The following is a 27,639-nucleotide window of genomic DNA, read 5'->3' as shown; positions in this document are numbered from 1 at the left end:
CTGAATTGAATTATTGGTCTTATTATCTCCCTATTGTTTTACTCCAATGTTTCAGATAAAGGTATCTTTATATTTAAGATAAGGACCCATATCATCAAACATATATAACATGTTGGACAGCTAGATATGTTTTGGAAACAGGCCAGCATAGATAGAAAAAAATATGACAACATTTTCATTGTTTTTCTCTAGCAGTTGTTAGTTTAAGTATATTGGAAGTGATTCAGGGTATAATACACAGCTACCATCGCTGGTCATCTATGGAGATTTGCTTAGTCACTTTAATTGTAATATGGTTATGTACAAAAATAAGTAAAATCAGGTTAGCTGAGGGGAAAAGGTGTTAGTTGCACCCTGGGAGAAAGGAATATTAGTTACTCACAAATATTAAATATGAAAGTAAATTATAGCGATTGTTTAAGTTATTTTTATGTTGGTTGTATTGTAAAACAGAATTGGTATACTATCAAATCTGATAGACCAACAGCACATCCATTTAATAAATCACAATTTGCATCAATTGATGTCATTTTCATGATAAGGACATGTGGGATAGACAAAAATAACATACTTGCATTCTTTGTGTGATTAGCACATTATGCAAAAATGATAGAAATAGCTGTAGAAATTTGACCTGTCACATATCTGTTCTATTGAGATGGGTTATTTTAGAACAGAAGTGGGGAACTATGGCCCCTTTTATCACTTGTGAACTTCAACTCCCAGAATTCTTGAGCCCTTTTAGAAGGTCAAGCTGATAATGTAAAAAAAGCTGAAGGAATTGTGTTAAGTGGTGAAAAATCACTATCTCTGAGTATTTAGAGAAGGGAGCCTCAGAAAAAAGAAATGGAAGGGCATGGGAGTCTGTCATAGTGGGAGATAGACTGTGCAATGCCTTGTTAGAAGTAAGATCTTCATCCTGGTTCATCCAAGCCGGGAATAAATAAGCAAACATGGTGACTGCTTTGGGAAGAAGGTTACAGTTTATTGCAGAAAGATGGTCTTCAGGAAAGTACAGAGGAGAGAAGAGCAGAGCGAGATTGAGCACATGGGCAGTAGGTTTAATACCCCCCCTAGCCTTTTGTTTGGAAGTTTCCTGTTCCTGTGGCATGAACCTTGAGGCTGTTTCTGAGTGTTTGTCTAGGCCAGGGGTAGGCAACCTCGGCTCTTTTATGACTCATGGACTTCAACTCCCAGAATTCCTGACTCAGGAATTCTGGGAGTTGAAGTCCATGAGTCATAAAAGAGCCGAGGTTGCCTACCCCTGGTCCAGGCCTTGATATCTGTGGTTTAATTCTATTATCATATCCTGCTTCCCAGGTGATGGGGCTGATTCCTAGAGTTTGGGTGGGGTATGCAGATCTTCTCTTTTGTCTTCTTGATTGCTCTGGCTCCAACTTTCTGATGGTTTTACATTTGCATTTGTATGGGCCTAGCTCTTGCTTGGGGCAGAGAGATAGATTTGGGGCCAGGTTTGGTTTTAAAAAGTCCTTTTGAGGAAAAATATATTTTTCTGCCCTTTTTAATATTTCCTTCTGGGGGGGCTAACTTCCATCAGCCTCATGGAACATTTACTTGGCCTTTCATGAATTCAATATTTTCTAGATTCTCCCAAGAAATTAGTTGGACAAACTGCATAAGGAGGTCCAGTCTCTCTGAAAGCTGGTTAAAATGGCCAGCAAAGCCCCAAACTGCCATTTGAAGACCAGTAGATTACCAGTTGAAGTTGATTCCTTTATGTGACAGAATTTTGGAAGATGTCTTTTGTTTTCTGATGGAAAATTCTATTTGATCTGATTTTGACTTCAGCTTGCCTCAGCGGTGGACTGGCCAGAGACAGAGGCTCTGTGGAGGTTCTGTGCTAAGCTCATATCCACAAAAACAGTAAGCAGGCTGTTAGAACTGGGTCAAGGAAGGCAAATGGATCGACTCACTCTTGATATATCAGATATTTAAGGGGTCCTTGGTGCTCCCTGAGCTTGCTTGCTTCCTTGTAGACGTTTCATTACTCTAACTAGGTAACATCATCAGTGCTAGTAAGAAGTGCTGTTTACTGTAAGTTTATATTCTGGTGTTTTGCCTGTCTGTGTGGGTGGGGGTGGTCTTAGGGATTCTTTGGCTGGGCTGTTTACTAATGGCTCTTTGGCAATTTCTTGATTGGTGATTTGCTTACTTGATCATTGGTCTGAAGTTGACCTTGGGGTTAATCTATGCTGATCTGAGTGCTGATTACTGGCGGAGAGGTGCTGGAGTCTTTTTCTCTTTTAGGCTGGTTGATTGTCTCTTTTGCATAGTCTATAGATATTGTTAATGTAGATTTTTTTTTAGATTAGATAACCTTTGTCATTTTTTTACTGTGGGCACAACGGCACACATTAAAAATGAAATATAGTTGCTTGCTCTCAAAGTGTATACATACATAACACACATTTAAACATACTATATACAACATATGTATAGACCTACATCTTTACATATATGTAACATATAAATATTAATCACTGTCCATCTTAAATACATAATGGAAGGAGGAAGTTTTAGAGTTCACAAGGTTAATACTGTATGGAACAAAACTGTGACTGAATCTGGATGTTCTGTTTCAGATACCATGGAGCCTCCTCCCAGAAGGTAACAAGGAAAACAGGTCGTGAAGAGGATGTGTAGTGTCCCATTCTTACTGACCCTGCTCAAGCAATGCTTATTTGCTATGTCCTGGATGGAGGGGAGGGACCGCCAATGATCTTTTAAGCCAACCTCACCATTGTCTGCACCACCTTCCTGTCTGAAGCAGTGATGCTTCTAAACCAGACTGTAATGCTGTATGACAGGATGCATCACCATAAGGTAACGGCTTATGTTAACAAAAGGCACTAATGGTGTCCCATCAAGTTGGTGTCAGCTCTTAGCGACCACATAAGACAGGCATCCCCCCCAATTTGCTCAACTCAAGTTCAAGACGGCTGGCAGAAAACTGGAACAATTCCATCCCTCCGTCCGTACTCCGAGGGCATCCCGCATTGTTGTGAAACATCATCTTTCCAGTCGTGCCACAGTTTATGACACAGGATCGTGCTAATAAGACACCTCCAGTGGAAGCCAGCCTTCCCGAATGGAAGTTGTTACTCTTCCCGGGAAGGAGGCCAAGATTCAACAACTCAGCTTCAGCACACAACGCTGCCGGAGGGGAGGGGAGGGCCCGAGGAGATTCGCTCGTCCAAGACTGCCGCTGACTCGGCAAACTCTGTCCCTCCCCTACTCTGTGGATCGCATTTTGCAATCTCTTCTCTGCTTTGCCCTGAAGGACGGGACAATCACGCCGCCCGCTCGTGGCCACTCGTCAATAACGGGCCCGGCTGCGAAGCGCTGACCAATCCGCTCCTGGGCAATTGCCATACCTCTGCGAAAGAAACCAATAGAAAAGCAGAACCTCCGAGGAGCCCTGCAGTTCAGGGAGCTCTGGAGTTCGAGAGAGCTAAGAAGAAGAGAGGCGCGCGTTGAGGCAGGCAAGAAGAGCTCCGCCACTGGCAACCATGGACGCTAAGAAACACGTAGCCAATTTCGGCGCAGGACCTGCTAAGCTCCCGCGATCGGTAGGTAACTCCGAATTGTCGAAGGCAATCTGAGAGGGTATCCTAAAACGGAGCGGGAGGGATGCTCCGCGCTTTTAATTGAGGAAAGTTGCCCTGAGACTGTGGTGCCGCTGATGCCTGGGAAGCAAGCGTGGCTACCGAATAAATCTTGGCTTTTACATAGGGATTACTTTAAAACCTGAATGCCGAACGTTGCTCTCTTAAGTGCCCATCTGAGAAAACTTTTGGAAGGATGCTTGGAAATTTTGACTGCAGGACTTTTCTTGGAAAGAGATGATGGGGGAGATGCTTCTATATTTTGCATCGGGCCAATTTATTTTGATTTTTAACAAATACTTTTGGTGCAAAGAGTCGGGAAACGATGTCTCTGTTTACTAAACTTCCTAGTAAGGTTGGCACAGTATTGACTTTATCTTTTAATCCTAGTTTAAAGTAATATAAAGTTGGCATATTGATGTTTTACTTTTCCAAATCTGATGCAATCTAAAAGACCATTTTTTTTTGTAAAAAACAAAAAAACAAAAAACAAAAAACCCCAGAACATTATCATTTGCAAATAAGACATTAATAAATGGGAAAATAACATTTTTCTTTCAAAGGTATATTTACAAAGAAAGGGCCCACATTTCAGAATTGCAGGATATTTTGTCTTTGTGTTCCCCCCTCTTTAATTCTTAGTATTAGCATGACACAGTCGGATCTCCAGCTTGTTATTTTTATTTCATGTTATTTCAATCATAACAAGTTGTATTTTTGGTATAGCAGCAAAATCTTATTGCTAGATTGGCTTACCTCATGGCTTTAAGAATAGTGCATACTCAAGTTATAGTTGTATCCCAGAGCACAAATTCTGATACATGCAAAAAAGTAGGGCTTTTCCTGTTTTTCCATCTGGGAAAACTGGAGTATCTAATTTCATTTTGTTTGTGCGTTCAAAAGAGGAGCATTTGAAAAGTCCATTGTCTTCTCTTACTGAATAAATCCTTTGTGAATGTGTAGGGCAGACATAATTATAGATACAGCAGGGTACAACTTCAGGCAGCTTCATGCTAACTGAATATTTCTCATATGCAACTCAGTTTAATCCAAAAAAGTTGCATCAGCAGCTGTCTTGATCCAATTACATTTGAAGGGTGTGGCTCTTTATATCTGGTTTTTCAGCTTTCCAGCAGAACTGCATGTCTAAACAGTTTCAAAAATAACTGTTTCTTACTGAGGCTTAGAAAAAAAAATGGCATTGCCATCTATTTAGCTTAGTTAACATTTTATCTGGGACATTCCCCTTTCCTTTTAAAGGAAACCATTTTCTCTGTGAACTAGCTTGTAAGGAGTACCTATGGAGCGCCTCAGTCATCCAGGTCATGGTTGTACCAAAGTGCTTTTCAAAAGGCAAGTGGACTTTCTTGTTTTTTTCCCCCTTGACAATGTTTCATTTCTCATCCAAGAAGCTTCTTCAGTTCTGACTGAACGGTGCGGAATGGAAGGATTTATATTCTTTGTAGTCAACTGGTTGTTAGCACTTTTAGAGTTGTTAAGGAGTTTATCTGTATCCTCTGGGTATCCTGAATCACCTTTTGAAGACTGCAAAGTCCACATTCTGGACAGAGAGGGCTACTAGTTTGAAAAAGGGGTCAAAGTGGCCATCTATATTAAAATTTAACAGCCCTCTCTCAATAGAAGGGGAGGGATAAGACGCCACCTATCTCTTGTCTACAACATAGTCCTTTCAGCACTCCACATCCATTTGCAACTCTGATTCAGGTGACCCTGAGGATACAGATAAAACCCCAAGTGATCTCAACGACTGACCTAAACTGACAGATAACTTCAAGGAATCTAAACCTCAACGACTGACCTAAACTGACAGATAACTTCAAGGAATCTAAACCAATCTTCTCTTTCCCACCATTCAGCCAGGACTGAAGAAGCTTAGCAAAATATTTTCAAGAAAACCAAGAAAGTCCAATTGCCTTTTGAAAAGCACCTTTGAGACAGTTGATAAGGATTTCTATACCAGGGCCTTATTTCAGAAATTGAGTAGGACTAGATGAACTTTTTTTAAAATCAGATTTGATGTTTAGTAAGCCTTACACCTGAAGGCACTGGTATAATCGACTGTACAAAGGTATCTTTATTTCTCAGTTAGGTTTAGATAGATAGATAGATAGATAGATAGATAGATAGATAGATAGATAGATAGATAGATAGCAAGTGAGCTAATTTTCTGAAAATGGCTAATTTAACAGACTGGCCCTGTGGATAATATCTTCCAGGAATCCAAATCTACAGCTGATGATCCCATCATTGGGGCCAGCAAATCACAGTAACTCAAAAGAGTATGACAGCTTTGAAGATCTAGAAAACCCTTTAATTTAATTGTTCAATGAAACAAAATAGAGAATGAGTCTTTTTTATGCTCTAAAGGAGAAGGATGAATGACAAAAGTTGTTCTGTGAATAACTCATCCAAGATAAAAGTGGCATAAATGAGAATTTTTATCTTACTGTGGTCTGCATTAGAACATGGATCTTTTGGGGCTGCTAGACACTCGTGGAATTTTTGTTCACATGTTGCAGCATGGCAATTGCAGTTGTGGGCTTAGCCAATTGCAGAATGATTGTTACAGAAGTTATAAAACACTGTTTGATATAAATTCCCAGCCACTTCTAGCTCCTGTTTTGCTTGTTGCTTTATTATTTATTTATTAGGATATTTATATCCTACTTTTCTTTCTGTTGGACAGTCAAGGTAGCTTACAATAGTAAAAGAAATACAAATTTTACACAAAAAGATATCAATACAAATAAAATCCAGATATAAACACTATTAGGGAGAAAGCATGGAGGAAGAGATGTGCTTTTATAAGTTTCCTTAGTACTAGGAGATTGGGGGACAAGACCATCTGCTTTCTTTCTTAAAATCTTTTTTTTTGGCGGTAGGGATCCTTCAAAAATAATCCGTGGGTTTCAGCTGCTTATTTTTTTGTGCTTTTTAAAGAAAATGTATAACAAAAAGAATGTTGGTAAAAAGATGGTGAAAGCTGATGCTTTCACTTTGCAGTGTGTCAGTTTCCCTTTTTATTATTATTTTTAAAAAACATAAAATGTCAACTGGGAATTGAAACCCGGCAAAGTCCTTCAGAAGGTATATACAGCACAATGGCTTCTCTTGGTATCTTGTTGGGAATTCCAGCTTTCAAAACAGACTTGATATTTATATAGTTGCAGATGGCCTATGATTCAACTGGATAACAAATCCCTGTGTTACTTGTAAAGTCTAAATGACATTTTTGTGTTGATGAATCTTTCAGGCAAAGATTTCCCAAAGTGACTCGTTTAAAATAAAAAATAAAAAAATAATCCAGAACAGCTGAGAATCTAATAGATAGTGGAATGTGAAAAGAAGACAGAGTAATCCAAATGTGAAGAAGAATGGCTAGATTGTGTGGGTAATCCTGGGGAAAGAGTTATGATCCATTTGAGTTAAGTTGATTAAATGCAACATGCAGGCCAATGCATCCTTCAAATTATTTTTCCACTTAGAATCCATACTGTTGTAGACTGTAACATTTTAGATGATCAATAGTTGGCAACAAAGTTGGCAACAATAGTTGGCAACAAAGATCAAGAGTTTTTGCTTCTCCTCATTGCCCTGTAGTGGTCTTCTGAATTTTTGCAGGCCAGATAAAATAAGCCTAGAAGATTACTCACTATTGCAAAGCACATACTTCACAACATGGAAGATATTGGGACCAATCTTTGGCATCTTAGCTGATAGAAACATCAGAGACATTATCAGTCAGATCAGGCAATACTTGGCTATGATCTTGGTAGAATTATACTATTTACTCTTGGATAAATGTTAAAGCAAACATGTTAGGATGCAAACAATAATGAATCTAAGTGACTTTCTCTCTATAGAACATATGATTTGCCTGTGACATGAGCATAATTACGACAAATATTTTTTGCAGGTATTATTGGAGGCCCAGCAAGAATTGGTGGATTACAAAGGCCTTGGTATTAGTGTCCTTGGTAAGGAACTCATCTTTATTTGGGGTGTTAAAGAAAATGAAGACATAGGGAACAACTGCCATAAAGAAGGGGGGGTCAACCTATTTTCCAAAGCACCAGAAGGCAAGAGAAGAAACAATGAATAGAAACTAATCAAAGAGATAAGCAACCTAGAATTAAGGAGAAATTTCCTAATAGTGAGAACCATTAACCGGTAGAATGGCTTGCCTTCAGAAGTTGTGGGTGTCAACCACTGGAGGTTTTTTAAGAAGAGACTGGATAGCTAGTTGTCTGGAGTGATAGGGTCTCCTGCTTGAGCAGGGGGTTGGACTAGAACAGAGGTCCCCAACCTTTTGGGCACCAGGGACCGGTTCTGTGGAGAGAGGTTTTTCCATGGACCAGAGTGTGTGTGGTTTTGTGTGCTGCCTGCATCTCATGGATGAGGCTTTGCTTGTTTGTGCGGACCAGTTGCTGGCATGCTGCGGCCTGGTACTGGGGACCCCTGGACTAGAAGATCTCCAAAGTCCCTTCCAACTCTGTTAATCTGTTACAAGCAAAGGATCAATACTCAGTTGATCTGAAAGAAAGGGGACCTTGCACTTGTGGGAAAATGTTAGGGGAAAAAAGATATTTGATCATTAGAGAGACTGAGCAGTATTTAAATTGTTCTGGTCCTGTTGCAGCATTCCAGCACTAGTATGCAATGCCAACTCTTGTTACTATTCCCCTTTTAAGTTTTCTAATGAAATGAACTGAGGCTCCAACTGTTTCAGCTCTTTCTTCTGAACCAAGAAAATTTATTGTATTTCACTTTATTTATTCTTATTCTTTATCACTTTGACGGGCATGGGAATGTTCGTGCATTCTTCTGTCTGAAAGTCATTTCAGTGGTGGGAGCTTATCTATGGACTCCATTTTTGGAGTCTTGGTTCTTTTGCCTCTATTCAATATATGAAACATGATACGTAAGCAGAATGTGCTCACTGGTGCATGCGATAGAAAATTCCTCACTTGGGCCTACGCTCCATTTATCCATGACACCCTTGTGGAGTTTAGCAAATTAATTTGTCTTCTCTGTTTACTGTTTCTTAGGTGTTTTTAAAATGAGCTGATTTTTAAAGCTGCTTGAAGAAAGACAAGTTAAAATGCAGTCATTTGAAAAGCTATGTTTGTTTTTATAATGATATCTTTGATTTCCTTTCTCTAGAAATGAGTCACAGAACATCTGATTTTTCAAAAATCATCAAAGCAGCTGAAAACTGTTTACGTGAACTCCTGTGAGTTATCCTGTTTATTCACGCCATTAAAAGCTTGACTTCTGAAAATACTGTAGTGACAATGTTTTTCCTTTGGATGTGTAGTATATCCATGATTTTTCACTGAAACATTATCTGTGTATGGTTTATTGCTACAGAAATAAAATGGGGCGCTTTGTGTTTGTTTTCGGCATGGATTGTTCCAAAGAATTTGCAGGGAGGTTTTTTTTTATCATTTATATTCTATGATAGCTTGTAACAGCCACATGTTACTTCTAATGTCTATGTTAATACTGAACATTAATGGCTGGATCTCAATTAAGTTCTTTGCCATTGTTAAAATCAGGTTGACATTTTTCACATTGATTTAAACAGAATTTAAATTTAACTAATTAGATCCAATGCAGTCTTTTTAACAAATATATTAACTATTGGGAAGAGGATAATTTAAAGTAGAGAATTGGCCAGTGGATTTTAAAAACCATTTTCTGCTAGGGGTGCATAGAGGATGTAGCTGTCAATTGTCTTAACTGAAAATCCACGTGACATTCCTTGCAAAAGTTGATACAACTATATGATGAAGCACAGGTAAATTTGCTAGGGAAAAAAGTCACGAGCTTCACACTATTTGTTTTCTGGACTGTTTTATACATGACTGAGAGTATCTTCACTTTCCATTATATTTCCTTGTGACATATGGGGCTCCTGAGTGGTAATAAGGACAGAATATATACATTTCTAGAGGTGGATTTTGATTCATTCTCAACACAGTTGGTGCCAATAGCTGAACATATCACTCAGAATGTATTCCAGAGATGGAATGCTCATACATTAGTTTCAAGAAAGGCTAGAACATTGCCTTTTAGGAGTTTTAGGAGTATGCCTCTGCAATCCTTTCAGTTTGACAAGTGCTGTTTTTGCCAACTGTTGTCCTTTGGGGAGACCAGACTTCTTTTTTTTTTATTGAAAAGTTTTATAAAAATTACAGTATACACCCAAAACCCACCCCCCCTAAACCCCCCCTCTCCCTCCCCCACTTCCCAGAGCTGAGTATAGGGTTACAAATATAATAATCAAACTCTAACTAACATTAACCAACTATATAAATAACCAAGTCCATAATGCGCTTTAACTCCGTGGAGACCAGACTTCTATCAAGCGTGCCTGTATGTGGAATCTACTTGGAGGATGGCATGATTTCAAGATTGTCACCTTGCATATTACAAACATGCGATGTATCTGGATTGAAGTGATTGATGAAATTAGTTCTGATTTCTTGGAGATCTCTCTTTTAGAGGGCTAATTAAATTCTATTATTCAAATATTGAGCCTTTTCCCCCCAATTCAATCTGGCATTTTGAGAAGCGGAATAATTGTGCTGTGCATTCTTCCATCAAACAAACAGAGCAGTATAAAACTCTTACCTACTAGATTATCAAGGCCCATTCAAGTATAAGCAAACATACGTGTCTTACTTTACAAATAATATCTATCAGTCTGATAGAAGAAGATTATGCTTTGAGCCATCATTTGGGGTGATTATTTTTTAAGTAAACATTAAGTTTTATAAAGTTTTCTCTGTTTGGATGCCGTCTTCTGTTTTTACCAGGCATAATGAATGAATAATCATTTTTTCAAATCCTTTCTTCTGTTTTGTACAGCAATATACCAGACAATTACAAAGTGCTATTTCTCCAGGGTGGTGGCTCTGGCCAATTCAGTGGCATTCCACTTAATCTCATTGGGCTCAAAGAAGCCAGGTGTGCTGATTATGTGGTTACAGGAGGTTGGTCGGCCAAGGCAGCAAAGGAGGCCGAGAAATATGGAAAAGTGAACCTTGTGCATCCCAAGCTTTCAAGTTACACAAGTAAGTTAACTTGAGAAGGCTTACATTAAAATCTATACTAGGTTTTTTTTCTATTGTTTGATAGTCTTCACATTATAGAAGTGTGTACATATGCAACTTTTCTGTACCTGTGTCTCTTTGTACTTATACCTCTCTACTACAGTTCCCTTCGACTGGTCCAAAAGGATTCTATGGTTGATGGCATTAAAAGCCACTGATGGTTCAAGAAAGGCTAGGTTAGCTGCATTGTCCCTTTTCTAGCACTGCTGCATATTCCTGAGAAGTGTCATCCATGTTGGTGAAGTATTATGCCCAGACATAAAATACCTTTACAAAGGGTCCAGATAATCTGTTTCTTCCAGAGTCCTCTGCAGTTGCAATATTTTTAATACACGTCCACAGAAAGGAGAGATTGGAGGCTGGACAAACGTTGTTCAGGGCAATTGTGTCTTAAATAGGTGACATACCAGTGGAAGCACATACATACCCAGAGAACTAACCACATGCAATCTTCTGGGAGGATTTCAGCACTCAAGACACAAGAATCTAACAAACAAGTGGCCAGGTTAACAATCTTAAAGATGCTGTCTACTTCATCAGGAGTTACAGGATCAGGCTACTTCCACTAAGTATGATGTTGACTCCATCATGACTAGACTGATTCAGTTGGCATCCAACTTTGTGAATCTGCTAAATCAGGGTCCCCAATCCCTAGTCTACGGCCTAGGCCTGGTCTACGGCCCATTGGGGAACCGGAATGTGCAAGGAGCGGGTGAGTGCATGGGTTCATGAAGCTCCATTTGCACAAGCAGTGGATGTGCACACAAAACCATCCCTCCCCCTGCTGTTGTTGCCAATCTACAGAACCGGAAAGATTGGGGACTGTTGTGCTAAATGCCATCTTCACAGGATCCAGGAAATGTTTCTGTGGTCTGTCCCTCTCCCCAAATGATCACGTCTCTCCATAAAAGGCAGCTGGGTGGCTATCAGCAGACACAATAAGAATAGAGAAATAACTATGTTTTGCTGTTATATAATTTCTAATATAGGCCCTTAAATATGCTTGGTTTAGGTTCAGTTTCAGTTTTCTCCTTTGGTGCTCTTGGGTCCTGCTGTTGTTTCTTGATATTTCATCTCCCATGGTTCCTCAGAAAACCAATTGTCATACCCCTCTACATTGAAATGCTGTACAACAAGAGGCTACGTAGAGCAATCCAGTCAAAATTTCTTTGTCACCTTCCTATTTCCAGCTAGAAAGCAAGGGCTCAGACAGTTCTGAAACATGGCCAGTGTGATACATGGTATACAAAATTATCTTTTAAAATACATGCCATGTTATATAAAGATAAGTACAAGGTTAGGTACCTTAGTATCTGCCAACTAATTTGGGCTACAATTCCTTCATCTCATAACCATATTGACTGTGGCTGATAGGAATGAAGGCTCCTTGGTGCTCTCTGAGCTTGGTTCTTTTCTTGCAGATGTTTCATTACCCTAACTAGGTAACATAATCAGTGCTAGTAAGGAGTGCTGTTTGCTGTCAGTTTATATCAGGGGTCTTCAGAGTTGGCCCTTTTATGACTGGTGAACTTCAACTCCCAGAATTCCTCAGCCACCGTGCCTGGCTGAGGAATTCTTGGAGTTGAAGTCCACAAGTCATAAAAGGACCAACTTTGAAGACCCCTGGTTTATATTCTGCTATCTTGCCTGTCTGTGGGTGGAGGTGGTCTTTAAAATATCTGGAAGGTCTTTAGTTTCCTATCACCGAGCTAGTGGACACATATATTTCTATTCTAAAAAAGGTAGGTTGTGTTGCTCTGAATTCACTGCAGTGTTTCCAAGTTGGTTCTCTAGGTATTGCAAATATCAGATATTGAATGTTTGCTTCTGTCTCTGGCTTTTGATGCAAACCAGTAACCTTTGCTCATTCCCTGACTGAGATGGCAGGTTCCTAATCATGAGGAATTCATGGATTTCAAAGGAAATGGGTGAATTATTTTGGTGTGAGAGAGAGAGAAAGTATAAAGTAGTAATTCTCGTTTTTTATGATCCTTTATAAAGGTTCTGCTGATATTTAGGAGCATTAATAGCCATTTTAAGGTTCAATAAGTAATTGAGGATTAATTTATTTGCTTCAAAAATAATTTATAGAGGAAATTTTCAGCACAGCACTTTTCTATTGTTCACTAAAGCAGCCCATCTTTTTCTTTAGGCTACTGCTTTAAAAGTTGTGACTGCTTTAAAAAGTTGACTCATTCAAGTTACAGCAACTCTTGCAGTAGCTGCAATCTTTTTCCAAGATCATGCAGAGGCTTTAAAAAAAATAATAGGCTATTTTAATGAATAGCAGAGATGCTCCAACCATGTATGTTGTCTTCTGAGTGATTTTCAAAATAAGAATTAACATTCAAAACTAGAATGCAATGCCAGGGAAATGCACATGGAGCTTTTGTATTTTAAAAAAGTATGTTCCTTTAAATGTCCAAATACTTTGAAACTGAAAGTTATTTTGATTGCTCACCAATTACTTTCTTTCCATATCAAATGGATTTTCCTTTCCCAGTTTATCAAACTCTGCTTTTTCCAAGAGGTTGCACAAGGTTGTGGAGGCTGACGTATTTTTTTTTTTTTAATACTTTCCTTGCTGAAGTAGGAGATTAACTCTGCTGGTAGTGCATTTGACCTTTGGCAGTCCTTCTGGCATATCAATGCAACCAACAGGCTGAAATAAAAAAAAAAGTAACCATTGTTTTCCATCATCTTATCTTTTTCAGAAATCCCTGACCCAAGCACCTGGAACCTTAATCCCGATTCCTCTTATATCTATTATTGTGCAAATGAGACTGTTCATGGTGTGGAGTTTGACTTTGCACCTGACGTTGGAAACGCAGTCTTAGTTTGTGATATGTCATCAAACTTTCTCTCCAGACCAGTGGATGTTTCAAAGGTAACTTTCCAAAAGGCATTTTGCAATATGTAATGATCTCAAATTTAAGGTCACCAAGACCAGTGCCTCTGCTCCTCTTACTGAGGGCTGATTATATTGAATTTACAAGCTTGGATATGTTCTATGCATTAATGAAGCAGTTAGAACTGTATAAATGTTTTACCAATGCACCCATGAATGTAATGGATCTTTCTTTTTATTTTTTCCCACCCAATGATAAGTTTGGTGTCATTTTTGCTGGTGCCCAAAAAAATATTGGTTGTGCCGGAGTCACGGTGGTAATACTGCGTGAGGATTTACTTGGATATGCTCTGAAAGAGTGCCCCATTGTGTTGGACTACAAAGTGCAAGTAGAAAATTCTTCATTATACAACACACCTCCATGCTACAGGTAATTTTATGGTGGTAATAACAACAATAACAACAACAACAACAACAATAATAATAATAATAATAAAGTTAGAAGGTACCTTGGAGGTCATCTAGTCCAACTCCCTGCTCAGGCTCAGGCAGGAAACCCTATACCAGGGGTAGGCAACCCAAAACACTCAAAGAGCCACTTGGACCCGTTTCCCACCAAAAACAAAACACTGGGAGCCGCAAAACCCTTTTGATATCTAAAATGAAGATAACACCGCATATATCCTTTTTTACCTTTATTATAGGTGTGTGTATGTGTGTGTGTGTGTGTGTATGTGTATATGTGTGTGTGTGTATACACACACACACACACACACACACATATATACACATTAAAAATAAAAGTAAAAATATGACTCTTGGGAATACCCATACTATTAAAACAATGATCACCAAGAGAATGCTTTAAGAGAATAAAATTACATACACACACAGGTAAAAAAAGGATATATGCAGTGTTATCTTCATTTTAGATGTCAAAAGGGTCTCTCTCTCCCTCCCTCTCTATTTGCCCTTGGTCTGCCACTCCTCTTTCCCCACTCTCTCTCTCTCCCTCTCTCTCTCTCTCTTTCTCTCTCTTTCTCTCCCCCCCCCTCCTATCTGCTGCTCACCTGGCAAGCTTCAAGCTGTTGTCCAACAACCTCCGGGGTAGGCAACCTCGTCTCTTTTATGACTCATGGACTTCAACTCCCAGAATTTCTGAGTCAGCCTAGCTGGGCTAGCTAGCTCTCTCCTGCCCTTCCTTTTTCCTGCTTCCTTCAGAAACGCAGCAAAGGGAGGAGCTCCGCCCAGAAAGCTTTTCAGCTCCTCGAAGAACACTGTGAGTGCACTCTCTTTTACACACACACACACACACACACACACACACACACACACAAAACACACACACAGAGAGAGAGAGAGAGAGAGAAGCAGGGAAGTGCAATTGCCTCTCTCTGTCTCTCTCTGCAAAGGCAGAGGAGGCTGGGAGCCACAGGGGAAGGCTCAAAGAGCCGCATGCGGCTCCGGAGCCGCAGGTTGCCGACCTGTGCCCTATACCATTTCAGACAAATGGCTGTCCAGTCTCTTCTTAAAAACTTCCGGTGTTGGAGCATTCACAGCTTCTGGTGGCAGGTTGTTCCACTGATTAATTGTTCCAACTCAGAAAATTTCTCCTTAGTTCTAGGTTGCTCTTTGGTTAGTTTCCCTCCGTTGCTTCTTGTCCTGCCTTCAGGTGCTTTGCTGAAGAGCTTGACTCCCTGTCCTTTGTGGCAACCCCTGAGATATTGGAACACTGCTATCAGTGTCACTCCTCGTCCTTCTCTTCATTTGACTAGACATACCCAATTCCAGCAACTGTTCCTTATATGTTTTAGCCTCCAGTCCCCTGATCATCTTTGTTCCTCTTCTCTGTACTCTTTCTAGAGTCTCAGTATCTTTTTTACATCATGGTAAAAACATTTTGCTAAAGTTAATATTAATTTCATTCTACTAATTACTTAGAAGTTTCTTACAGTTGACTTACTTTTTGATCATTAGTGGAAAGGAGGGTCAAGACAAGTTGGAGAAAGTATGTGGGGTCACCTGAGTTGGGAGAGCAGGTTCTTCAATCTTCAGAGGTCCCAACACAATCTTGAACTAGTTGTTATGTCTCCACTTCCTCATGTTGTTCTGATTCTAGGAGGAAAATTAATATCTGAATAGGAATGCAATGATTGCAAATAGAATCCTAAATGAAGCTTATTTGTGGTTGTTCCCTTTTGACTATTGCCTACCAATACAGACCAAGATGTATTCGGAACCAACCCAGTCATTTCTTTGACTGGGTGTCTCTTTCCACACCATGCTATTCTATATGTCACCTGCAAACATCTGGTTGAAATAGAACAGCGGTGTCAAATTGGCAGCCCGTGGGCCGGATGCATCATACGCAGGCCATGCCCACCCCAGCTCTGCAAAGGCAAAAAATATCGCAATACAACACGATATGTCACGTGACGCAATCAAGTTTGACACCTGTGAAATAGAAGCTCACTGAATGAGCTTTGAGCCAGTCACTTTCTACCTCACAGGGTTGGCTGTGGTGACATAAAGCAGGAGGCAGTACTATATATCTCAACTTGAGCTCCCAAATGAAATGGTGAGATATGAATCTAGCAAACAGAGAAATATGGGAACGGCTGCCATTCCATTAACTCTGGACCCAATAGCATTATAAGTAGAGCTTCACTTTAACTAAACCAAAGATCAAGTAACTTGGCACCCTCAAAAGAATTGGGCCACAATCTCTCTGGATCTATGTATACAGTAGTTTTAGACTTTATGGTGCCAGATTGCTACTCTTCATCTAGATTTATCAAGAAATGGAGGGAAGTAATTTTTCCTCCTAGCCCCAAATTTCAGGTAAAGCCTGGCTTAGTATTTCCCTTTTGTCTATTGGTGAATGTTGGATGTACTATCTAATCCATTTAGTACCAGCATACAAAAACTTTTGTGCTAACCTTACTCTTGAGGGAAACTCTTAAACTGTTTGAAGAACAGTTCAGAAAATTTGAGTGCTGCAAGAAATGTTAACTCTAGAACAGGCGTGTCAAACTGCCGGCCTGCGGGCCGAATGCATCATAGCGAAACCACGCCTACCCCATTGCTGGCAATGGCAAAAAAGTCATGATACAGCATGACACCCCTGTTCTAGAACAATCAGTTATTTGTGCCATCATTACATAATACAGTAGGACAGGATAGACCTCTCTTTCTTCTGGGGCTGATCAATTGCCAATCTCTAACTCAGTGTATTTGGTAAAGATTTTGGGCACAGATATGTAATAGTACTAGCATATTAGCAGAACGTGTTCTAGTATGATAATCATTAACCTGTAAATTGGCCGGGTATGTGCGCTCTGAGTTTATTTTTTTTAATCAAACTCACCATGCTGTGTGTGTTGCTAGAGACTGGCTAAATTTTCAATTCTGCCTACTACTATTCTTCCTTTTTGGTGACAGCATGCTTTGCCAAGACCCTGAATTAAATGTTCAAGAGTTGGCAGACTGATGCCCTGAATTAAATTCCTGCAGTTTGGATCATTTTAACTTCCTGTCAATAGCAAACTTGCCTTCCTGACATTAATCTTCTGGGTAGATATTAATAACCTTTTCCCCAGAAGAAATCTCATTTCCTAGCTACAAGGATTTGCCTGATATTTAAATCTATGACTAAACCTGCTTTAGGGACAGCACTGAAAGTGGCAGTGTGGCTTTAAAGTGGGTCATTCAGTTATACTTCTCCCCCCTCCTCCCCCCCTCCCATCTGCTTAGGGAATAGGGAAGCTTAGTTGAAATTCAGCTCAATGTGGAGAAAGGATTCTGCACTGGCCAACAGGGATAAGCAAATCTGACTTGGCAAGAGTGCACAGGAGGCAGGAAAAAAAAGCTCTTGAACAGAGTGTTATCATCAATGTTTTTAGATTATATTCTGCCAAAGAAAGCCAAAAGGCCAGCAAAATGTTAAGGGACAGCAATATTTCTCTTCTCATAATGATTTCAGCCATTCAGAGTTGTTGAGAGTTGGGCAGCATGCAAGTTTAATTAACAATAATACACTATTATTGCGGGTCACACAGTGAGCCAGATGTTTAAACCGCATATGGCATTTTTATCCACCTGTCGAATCTTTCCCAAGGACCTGGGATAGGCAGATGTTGTTTGATAGTATAAAAGGTGTCCTTGTAGGATGTAAGCTGCTGCAAATAAAGCTGCCTTTTGCAATTGACTGATGGTGATTTTTGTCAATGCCAATGGTATTCAAGTGGTGCTCCAGATGTTTTGGGATTGCACCCAAGGCGCCTGTTACTATTGGTACTACCTTTGCTTTCTTTTGCCACAGTTGTTCTCATAGTTGCTGTAATGTTTTTAAAGAAAAAATGTTTAGTTTAAACATTGTTTTACCAAGCCCTTCTTTGGGGCATTCACCTGAAAAAGGCCACCTTACAGGGACTAGGGTGCACCAGCTCTGTGTAGAATGGTAACTTCTGAGCAGGTAGCTTCTAAAGAGTGGGCAGTTGTAAGACTATATTGGCCAGTGAAAGACTGAAGACCCAGTTGGCTTTAATACCGCTAAGTGCTGCACAATAATTTGTTCCCAAAACTGTTAATTTATAATAATACCCCTCAAGTTCAGTGAACATAATACTTCTCATAGTAGTTAGGAACCTGGAGTATTTTGGTTAAAAGCTTGCCAATATATTCAGATGCTTTGAATACTGTTAACCTTGGCAAGAGGATAATAAATATCTTTCAAAGTGGGTTGAAAGGATTGTTGAGAGATTTGTAAGTAAAGGTGCTTGAAATTGTTTGAAACTCTAGTGTAGAGTAGTCATACTAGTGATTGTGGTAAATATTCTTTGGTTTCAGCCTCTGGGGATTGCATTGTGGTTCAGAAATGTACAAAAGTTTACTTGCAAATGAATTAAAAGCGTTCAAGATGGAAGCATCCTTTGCTCTTTTAAGACAAATTCAAAGGTTACATTGTGTGAAAATTCTGAGACTATGCTCATATCTAAAGGCAATTCCAACCTCTCAAGGACCCAAGATTGGAGAATGTTGGTCTAATGGCTTTTGGAGTACTCATTAAACACTGTAACAAGAGAAAATGTTTTGGAAATATTGCAAAGGTGCACACAATTTATCATTATGCAAAACAGAGACCACAAGAAAGGTCCCGCTTCAGCAATTCCGTAGCTAAAATTGCACAAAGTGAATTGCTTGTATTTTGTGCTTTCATTTCCATGCAATAACTTTCTTTGAAAATGGTAGCTAACAAATGCATGAAGGCTACTGAGTTCTAGTAATCTTTGTTGGCAAGTAGCTTTGCAAAAGCATGCTACAGTATATGCATGAAAGAAACAGATGGATAGTTAGTTCAGTGGATAGGTGGGGACAGTGCTAAAGTTACCCGTGTAACACCAATTCCTCTTCCTTTCCTCTGTTTGAACTGAGATTAAATGTTCCACACTTGCAGAACATTTCTTTTCCTTGCAATTTTGCCAGGGGTGTGCAGATTGCATTGACTTAAAGATCACGTCAGGCTTTCTGCTGCATGTAAAGGGTCTCTCCAAAAATGAGAGAGGGAGGAATGTATTTTTTGGGGGGGGATGTTCAGTTTTCGAAGGTGAAATGGATGTCTGTAAGTTTAAAGATGTTCTCAGAATGCAACAGCAGCTAAATGGACAAAGATTTTGATTTTATGCACTTTGGGGGCCTTAAAAGGGACTGATGTTCCATCTATACGTTTGCACGTAATTTCTACAGCAATGACAGAAGCTTAGCTTGTTGCTCTGATGGAAATTTCTTGGTACCTCTTAATGGGCTATTATGCATCTTAAAGCAAAGAAATCCAGTAGCTGTGCTTCCCAGCCTTGGTAACTTTAAGCCAGCCATGGAATTTTGGAGGTTGAAGTCCACCCATCTTAAAGTTGTTAAGGCTGGGAAACACTGTTTTTATAGTGTGAGGAGCTTTAGATGCTTATCATTTGTCTTGCTTGCTTAAGTTGTTTAAACCTGCTGGTTCGCTGAAGCAGTTGCTAATCTAGACCAGGGGTAGGCAACCTTGGCTCTTTTATGACTCATGGACTTCAACTCCCAGCTGTGCTGGCTCAGGAATTCTGGGAGTTGAAGTCCACGAGTCATAAAAGAGCCAAGGTTGCCTACCCCTGGTCTAGACAAATGTGGTGGGAACCGGGTTGGCTTTGATAGACAGAGACTTTCTTTTTCCTGCTCTTTCAAATCTCCATGGTTTTGAGTCAATTCTATGCTAGATTTTCTAAGCCTCATATTTTATATTATAGAAGCAGAATTTGTTGAATGAGTAATTGGTGACTCTCTTCTTGATTCCAGTATCTATATCACGGGCTTGGTCTTGGAGTGGATAAAAAACAATGGTGGTGTTACAGCTATGGATAAACTCAGCCAGATTAAATCACAAATGGTTTATGATATTATCGAGAAATCTAATGGATTCTATGCGTAAGTATGATTACTGTAAAGAGAGGGGCCTATAGTAAGGCATGACTTGTTGCCTGAATATATCTGTTCATGTCGAGAAAGAGGGAATTAGCTCCTTTAAAATTGCCACTGAAACTTTTCCCCATGTTAGAGGCACACAGAGAAGTTAATGATCACAACAGAGGCCTTGTGCGTCCTTTTGGATAGATACAAAAGAAAGATTATGAATCCATAGCAAACGGAGGAACACGTCACGTGAAACATTACTGTGCAAAGCAGAAATATTTTGGAAACATATTTAAAACTTTTATCTGATGTAGAAAGGGGCAAAAAAAGATAACCTTTTAAAGTAAATAAGTGAGTGGTCACTTTTACAGTTAGTTGACTGGCAAAAGAAGGGAATACAGTTCAAGAGTAAAATAACAAATTGGCAAATAGGCTTGCAGATTAACAACTTGCTTCATCATACAGCTGCCTCTTTCCTTCAAAATATGTGTGGAATAGCTGTAATGCAGAGGTAGGTTAACATGTTGAACTTAACCATGACTGAAGAATCACAATTGGCTGGATGCCCAGAACACGCTAAGCCATAAACATTACGTCTCTGCAGAGATCCAGATTTTAAAAGGAAAGAGATGATTGGAGTAAATGGGGTGTTTACTCCATAAAGCTTGTACAACCCAGAAAAATATTATTTCATTGAAGCAGCAGCTGATAGGTGTGTTGTGCTCTAGGTATCTTGAATCACCTTTCCCCTTCAAATCTTCTCAATCCTAATAAACTTTTCTGAAACATTTCTCAAAATGATTTGCAAACAATATATTAAATTTTACGATGGCTTAGTGCAGGGATTCTCAACCTTGGCAACTTTAAGACTTGTGGACTTCAACTCCCAGAATTCCTCAGCCAGCAAAGCTGGCTGAGGAATTCTGGGAGCTGAAGTCCACAAGTCTTAAAGTTGCCAAGGTTGAGAACCCCTGGCTTAGTGCAATGTATGAACCCAGACAGGGTTGGAGTATAGGCAAAAGGTCCCCGGGGATCTGCTGGGCCAAGTGTAATGGGACGGCAGGAGCAGTAACTGGCAGCCTTCCAGTTCTACTCATTATCGGTTGGATTCCCACCTCTGAGGAGGAAGAAACCCACTGGCTCATATCTCTAGGGAGCTGCAGCATTCACCCCACTGTCATGGTCCAGGGACTTTCCATTTTTTTTCAGGCTATGGCATCTGGCAGGTAAAACATTATTTCCCCGAGTTTCTGATCAAGAGGTAGAATTAAAGACTAGATTTTCATTAAAGAAACTTGGCCGTGTTCAAATGAATTTTTCTTTGTTGCTCTCTCATCCTTGGGAGTCAATTTACTCTCAGACTTGCTTCCCAAATCTTCGTTCCAAAATGTGGTTAAATTAACAGTTTAACGACAGTTTCACACAGATTGCCTGGGAACAAACTTCAGGGTTAGCATATCACTTCAACTATAGGGATATGCTTGGTTTGTTGGTTAATTTTAGTACAAATATTTTTTAAAGTTCCTTCTAAATGCGAGGCACATTGAGCTGAAGACAAGCATTATCATGTCTCAAGAAAGCATAATGGCTTAAGCCAGGGGTCTTCCAACTTGGCCCTTTTATGACTTGTGGACTTCAACTCCCAGAATTCCTCAGCCTGGCTGAGGAATTCTGGGAGTTGAAGTCCACAAGTCATAAAAGGGCCAAGTTTGAAGACCCCTGGCTTAAGCCATTCTGCCTTGTCTTTTCACTTATACAGTGCCTCCTCCTTTTTGTTTAAGTAGGGAAGTCTAGTTGATGCTTATGTTTAGAAGGATTAGAGAGATTACTGTTTTTCAAATAATTGTTGTCGGCTTTTTAAAATGTTACTCCTCTAATTTAGTTACTAATTACTGTTTGATGTTTATAAAACAATTATCTCCTAAGAGCATGGGTGAATCCAAGAAATTATGGCAATTGCCATGACTTTTATTTATACTGCTCTTGCAACCAGAGCTGATAATGCTTCTTCAAATTAGACACTGGGGAAAATCAGTAGGACTCAGCCTAGTCTCTCTCTCTCTCTTCTGGTCTCTCAGGGCTCTTACATTAACTAATGAGAATTATGCTTTAGTTCAAGAAAAACTTCAAAGGCTTAATGATTTTTTAACAGAAAAATTAAGGACTGTTCACATTAATTAGCCTTTGATTCTGATTTGCAACATGTTAAGTGTTCAGCGCAGTGCAAGCTGGTGTGCATAATGATCAGGTATGTCCTTTGCATGAGAAGTGCTTATCTGGTCGGGCTGGCTAAGAATAATGAAAGTTGACCTCCAGCATATCAAGTGGACACCAAATTGGAGAAAACTGCTGGAAAAAGTCCTTTCGTTCAACAGAGTTTTCAAATGCCATGTCATTATCTCTTGAATAGGTCTTTGCAGAGAAAAGCAGCTACTATGACTGAACAAATACCGCACTATTTAGAAGCATAACTAGCTCACTAATAATTCAATGCATCAACTAATATATATTATAACAAATCAATAAAAGTGAGGTGGTAATAGCTTCTATGCCTGTGACTTTTACAGATGCCCCGTGGAAAAAAAAAGCAGAAGCAGAATGAACGTTCCCTTCCGGATTGGCAGCATTAAGGGTGATGAAGCTCTAGAAAAAGAATTCCTTGAAAAAGCTGTAGAAAACAACATGATATCTCTGAAAGGTCACAGGTAAGAGAGAGATTTGGGAAAAAAGCTTTGTCTCAGGTTTTTCTAGGATATGTCTGGATAAAATGAGTCTTGAGCTTGTGGTTTATACATATATGTTTGGATGCATCCACACATACTCATTCAACAATGACAAATACCTTCTGTTTTCAGAATTAATGGACAAAAATATAACACTATTAACTTGTAACCCATTGGGAGATGGTTTCAGTTGTGTCATTATTGAGATCGACAGAATTACAAGCAGGCAAAAAACTATTGGGAACGGGAGCGATTTCTGATTTCCTGCTGGCTTCTCCACTGAATTTGCTTGTGATATGCCTGCAGGGAGAAAGTCAGTGGAGAAACCAGCAGGGAAGATTACAAGTTGCTTGGGTAAATCTCCGCTACCCATTCACTTTCCCTTAGACCCTCTGAACTTATGCCAGCCACTCATACATGTACACACACTCTCTGTTCATACAACACTCTTGTGCGCCGTCTCCGACTTCACCACACCTCTTGGGCACACCTCACACCCTCCATGTCCCTTGCCCCACCTCATGTGCATCCCCTCGCTCCCTCCCCCTCTAGCAGCAGCAGTTTTCCTGTCTGCTGGCCTTGGATTTGCAACTTCCTGTTGGCTTCTCCAATGAATTTGCTAGTGAAAAGCTGGCAGGGAGCTAGAAAACACAACCGTGTTTAAACTTCCTTCTGGCTTCCCCATTGACTTATGGGAAGCCATTGGAGAGTGTTGAAAGTGATAGTCACATGACTGTAGCTGACCATGGTAGTGTGGTAGTGCTGAAACAGCCACAACTTTCCCAAATTTCAATCCCATAGAAATAATGGTCCTAGATTTAGGACACATTTTGTAAGTTAGCCCATTTGAGTTACATTGGTTCAGAAACAGTTGCCCTATGACGCACTGTTCTGTCCATTCAAAAGTGACAAACAGATGAACAGGCACAAGATATTTAGTAGTATATAAATGAGGGTTATAATGAATGTTTGTTCAACTATCTTTTTTAAAAATATAAAATTTTCACTCAAGCAATAATTTCTGGTTCCCCGAGCAGTTTTGGCAATCCTGGATCATATGAATGTGGTAATTTCAAGATGAAATATAGACACTGAAAACATACTGTACATACTGGATGATTCAGGATCCTTTCTTTAAGGACAGTGAAACATATTCAGATGGGAAAAGCAGAATTTAATCCCTTTTACTGATAATAGTCTAAAAGGGAAATTGTTTGGTTCTGAGGTAAATGAGCCTCATGAAAAACACCCTCTTCTGGTTCTGATCTCATGATCATATAATGGTGACGACTGGAGATTTTTCACAATTACTTTAGGATTTAGAATACAGATGCATTCTCCAGTACAGCCGAAGTTCTTCCAGTGCTCAGCTGATCTTGGTTGAAAATATATACTCTTCTACATTCCTTCCATGTAATCCTCCATTCTTTTATTTCTGGGTTGTGTCTATGGAGATTATCAATCATCCAGATCATTGTCCAAAGGTGCTTTTCTAAAAAAGCAGCTGGATTTTCTTGTTTTTTTTCCCTTGAAAACGTTTTGCTTCTCATCCAAGAGGTTTCTTCAGTTTTCAAGGAAAAAAACCAAGAAAGTCCAATTGCCTTTTGGAAAAACACCTTTGGGACATTCTTCTATGTTCTTTTCTTCCCAATTTCATACTGCTGGACGGCTTGCCTTGGATGTTCCTTTTATGCTTATACTTTCACAGAACAGTAAAAAGTCATTGTGGATGAATAAACCTGCTTTTAGTATAAATAAATTGTTTTTGGAACTTGCCAAGAAATAAACTGAGTCACCATGCACCCCTTCCTCTCCCCTCCCCATTTTCTTTCATATTTCAGATCTGTGGGAGGAATTCGGGCATCTTTGTACAATGCGGTGACGATCGAAGATGTTGAGAAGCTGGCAACGCTGATGAAAAGCTTCATGAAGCTGCATTCATAACAAACTAAAGTAGATGGTGTTGTGGTGAACCACTTTTGAAATAAACCAGCAAAGAATTAGTAATTAGAAAAAGTTAATGCAAAATATTCCATGGCATTATATTTTTGAAACAAAGATGTTGATGTTTTTTTCTGGCCAGTCAAATATGCATAGCAGTTTTGGCTGACTTGGAAGACAGCCAAGCTGCACCTTTGACCCTAAAACCAGTGCTTGTTTCTGTGACTGTTCAGTGGTCCATAAAAGGATTGGTAAGATTTTAATTTTTAAACAGATTATATCGGCCATAAGTTACCAAGAATTCTGTGGAACGTACACTCAATGCTGTACACAATCTAAGCTTGTATAAAATATATTTAAGTATACTTTGTTACATTTTCCCCACGTTTGTTTCTTCCTTGATTTATTTAATTGTTAAAGTCTGAATCTTCAGCTTGAGCTGGCCATTTTTTCAATGTCTGATCATTCCAAGTGCCCATCTCTAAAAGTGCCTAAAGAAACCGCCGCCAATTATGCAGACCACAGGCCTCAATCTGGCAAATATTTTGAAACAATATGCCTAATGAATTGAAGGCCTGGCTCAATTATTATACTACAACTGTTAATATATAGTTAACCATTCCAAGGTGCAGGATTATTTTTTTTTTACTTTTAAAATAGTATGCTTAAATCATTTTGGCAATTTTACATTCTCACAAAAGTAAAAAAATTCTTTCGTATGCTTTCCCCTTTTGAAGTCAACATTACTTTCATGTTTTTATAAAGCTGAGTTGACCCCAAGGTTCACTTTATTCATTACCTTTGGTCAGATGTATAATTTTGCTTTTTCAGAAAAGGCAGCTGCAATAAGCTGGGACTAAATGTGTTTTGCACACTTAATTCATAGAATCAAACTTAAAAGATTGGAAGGATCCATGGAGATCATCTAGTCCAACTTCCTTCCCAACACAGGGTTCCTGTCCTCAGCCCTGCACGGTCTCCATCTAGGAGAATTGGCACCTGTGAAACAACTCATATTCTTTAATTTTGAATGCCATCTTCATATATTGTGATCTTCATACACTCCCCATATTTACACCCTCAATCCAATTCTCTCACCTGTGCAATAATGTTTCTTTTTTTAAAAAAAATAAATAAAACAATTAGAACCTCAAAATTAACTATATTGTTAATTTATAACATTGAACAATCTCTCCCCAGCTGCTTTTTACAAAAATAAATAAATAAATAAATAGCACATTATAAGTTGGTGGTTTGATCAGTTTCCATCTCCTTAAAATGGAAGCTTATCACACAGGGAACAGAATTTCCAACTGAATGCAGAATTATATCACATTCAATATGGATATACAGTAGACTCATATCTGGGTAGAAGGCCATATGTTGTCTCATGGGAAAAGCATTGAGGACTATATGAAGGTGGGGAAGGTGTCCATCTCCAGAGTAAGCTATATTTTGCTTAATTCCAATCGTTTTTAACCAGATGTTTAACTTTTCCAATCACATCTAGGTTTAAAAGTATTACATTATGAGAGACCTTCTGTCTTCTACAGTATCTGCCTGTCCTGTTGTGATAGTTTATGTACTTTGGGTCTTTCTATTAAAAAGTTCTCCCTGGGATTTGTGTATGTCTTGTTCAAACCTGGTTCTTCAAAAGTGGCATTTCATCCCGCTTTGAATTAAGTTGAGTAGCAGGCTCCTTCGATGTTAGTTTTATTCTTTCCAGATATACGCAATTTTATTTTCCCAGTGTTGTTAATTTGCTTTTAATATTGTATGTTGCTCAGAGTCACTATAAAATCAGTCAGCTGTACAAATGGGATAAATACATTTTAAAGAAGAATTGGCTTCTTTAGTTTAAGACTAAAACTGCACAGCATTCCTTCAGAAACTGCATTGCGCATCATTTTGTACAGTATTAAGATTATTTAAACATCGTTACTATAAATAATATTCCTTGTTTATTTCTTGGCATAATGTCTGAAGTAGATGGCGATGTACCCCTTTAAACGACACGAGTGTGTCTGCTGATTTTAAAATAGCAATGTTTTATTTTTTGTATTCCACCATTAACTGAAAAAATAATAATAAAAAACTTAAAATAGCTTTTTGTGATTTGATTTTCTTTTAATATAAAACATAATAAATATATGTTCTGTGAGACTCATAGGATCATTATAAAACTTCTTAAACTTCATAAAGGTCAGGGAAAAAGATTTAATCTCACAAAGTTGAACTTTGTTTAGGATGAGAATCCCACCTTTATTTTTTTAGGAGAAAGAGCACATTTCATAAAATGCCTGTGCATCCACTTACAAAGTGCCCAAATACCAGAGAACCATGTTGGGGATCCAGCATTTAGTTTCTTCAGCTAAAGACTATAATATCAAGATCCCTCCTCCTCCTCCTCCTCCTCTTTGCTGTAGTATTCTTCCAAGTCTTCTCCAACACCAAAGTTCAAAAATGTCAATACTCTTCCTATTTTGTTTCTTCAAACTCAACTTTCGATTCCATAGAGCAGTGATGGAGAACCTTTTAGAGACCGAGTACCCAAATTGCAACCCAAACCCCCATATTTATTGCTGGGTGCTGGGTGGGTGTGGCTGCGGTGGCCAAGGCCGACTGGGTGGTCATGGCTGCGATGGGAGTGGCCACCTTGATGCTTGTGTGGAGGGACACCTGTGGGGGCTGGGCAGGGTTGGGGGAGATCCAGGGGGTGTCTGGCGGCTGGGGTGGTGGGCCGGAGGCTTGTCCTATGGGGGTGAGTTGAGGCGAGGCAGGGTTGGGGTGTCAATTGCCACGGGGCAAGTCAAGGCAAGGGTCGGGGCAGTGCTGCCTGATACCATCGGCCCCTGCACACAGGCCAGCGAGTCCATGGGAGTAGACAGTGTGCCTGCTGTCCTGCATCATGGTGAACT

The 27,639-nt window shown here is 39.4% G+C and overlaps 1 protein-coding gene across 1 annotated transcript; it reads left to right on the top strand.

Moving 5' to 3' along the window:
- Positions 1-3,316: 3,316 nt before the first annotated feature.
- On the top strand, positions 3,317-26,829 carry PSAT1 (phosphoserine aminotransferase 1). The gene is made up of 9 exons (XM_039361102.1): positions 3,317-3,590; positions 7,564-7,624; positions 8,811-8,880; positions 10,521-10,726; positions 13,480-13,652; positions 13,874-14,043; positions 19,944-20,072; positions 22,625-22,762; positions 24,622-26,829. The coding sequence occupies exons 1-9, from the start codon at positions 3,531-3,533 to the stop codon at positions 24,722-24,724; spliced, it is 1,110 nt and encodes a 369-aa protein (XP_039217036.1). The 5' UTR covers positions 3,317-3,530; the 3' UTR covers positions 24,725-26,829.
- The last annotated feature ends 810 nt before the right edge of the window (positions 26,830-27,639 follow it).

Source organism: Crotalus tigris, unplaced genomic scaffold (genome assembly GCF_016545835.1).
Source record: "Crotalus tigris isolate CLP2741 ecotype Arizona unplaced genomic scaffold, ASM1654583v1 scf7180000017585.4430047, whole genome shotgun sequence".
Taxonomy (NCBI): Eukaryota; Metazoa; Chordata; class Lepidosauria; order Squamata; family Viperidae; genus Crotalus; species Crotalus tigris.
The sequence above is the reverse complement of the archived record's forward strand: the minus strand, read 5'-3'. Positions and strand labels throughout refer to the sequence as shown.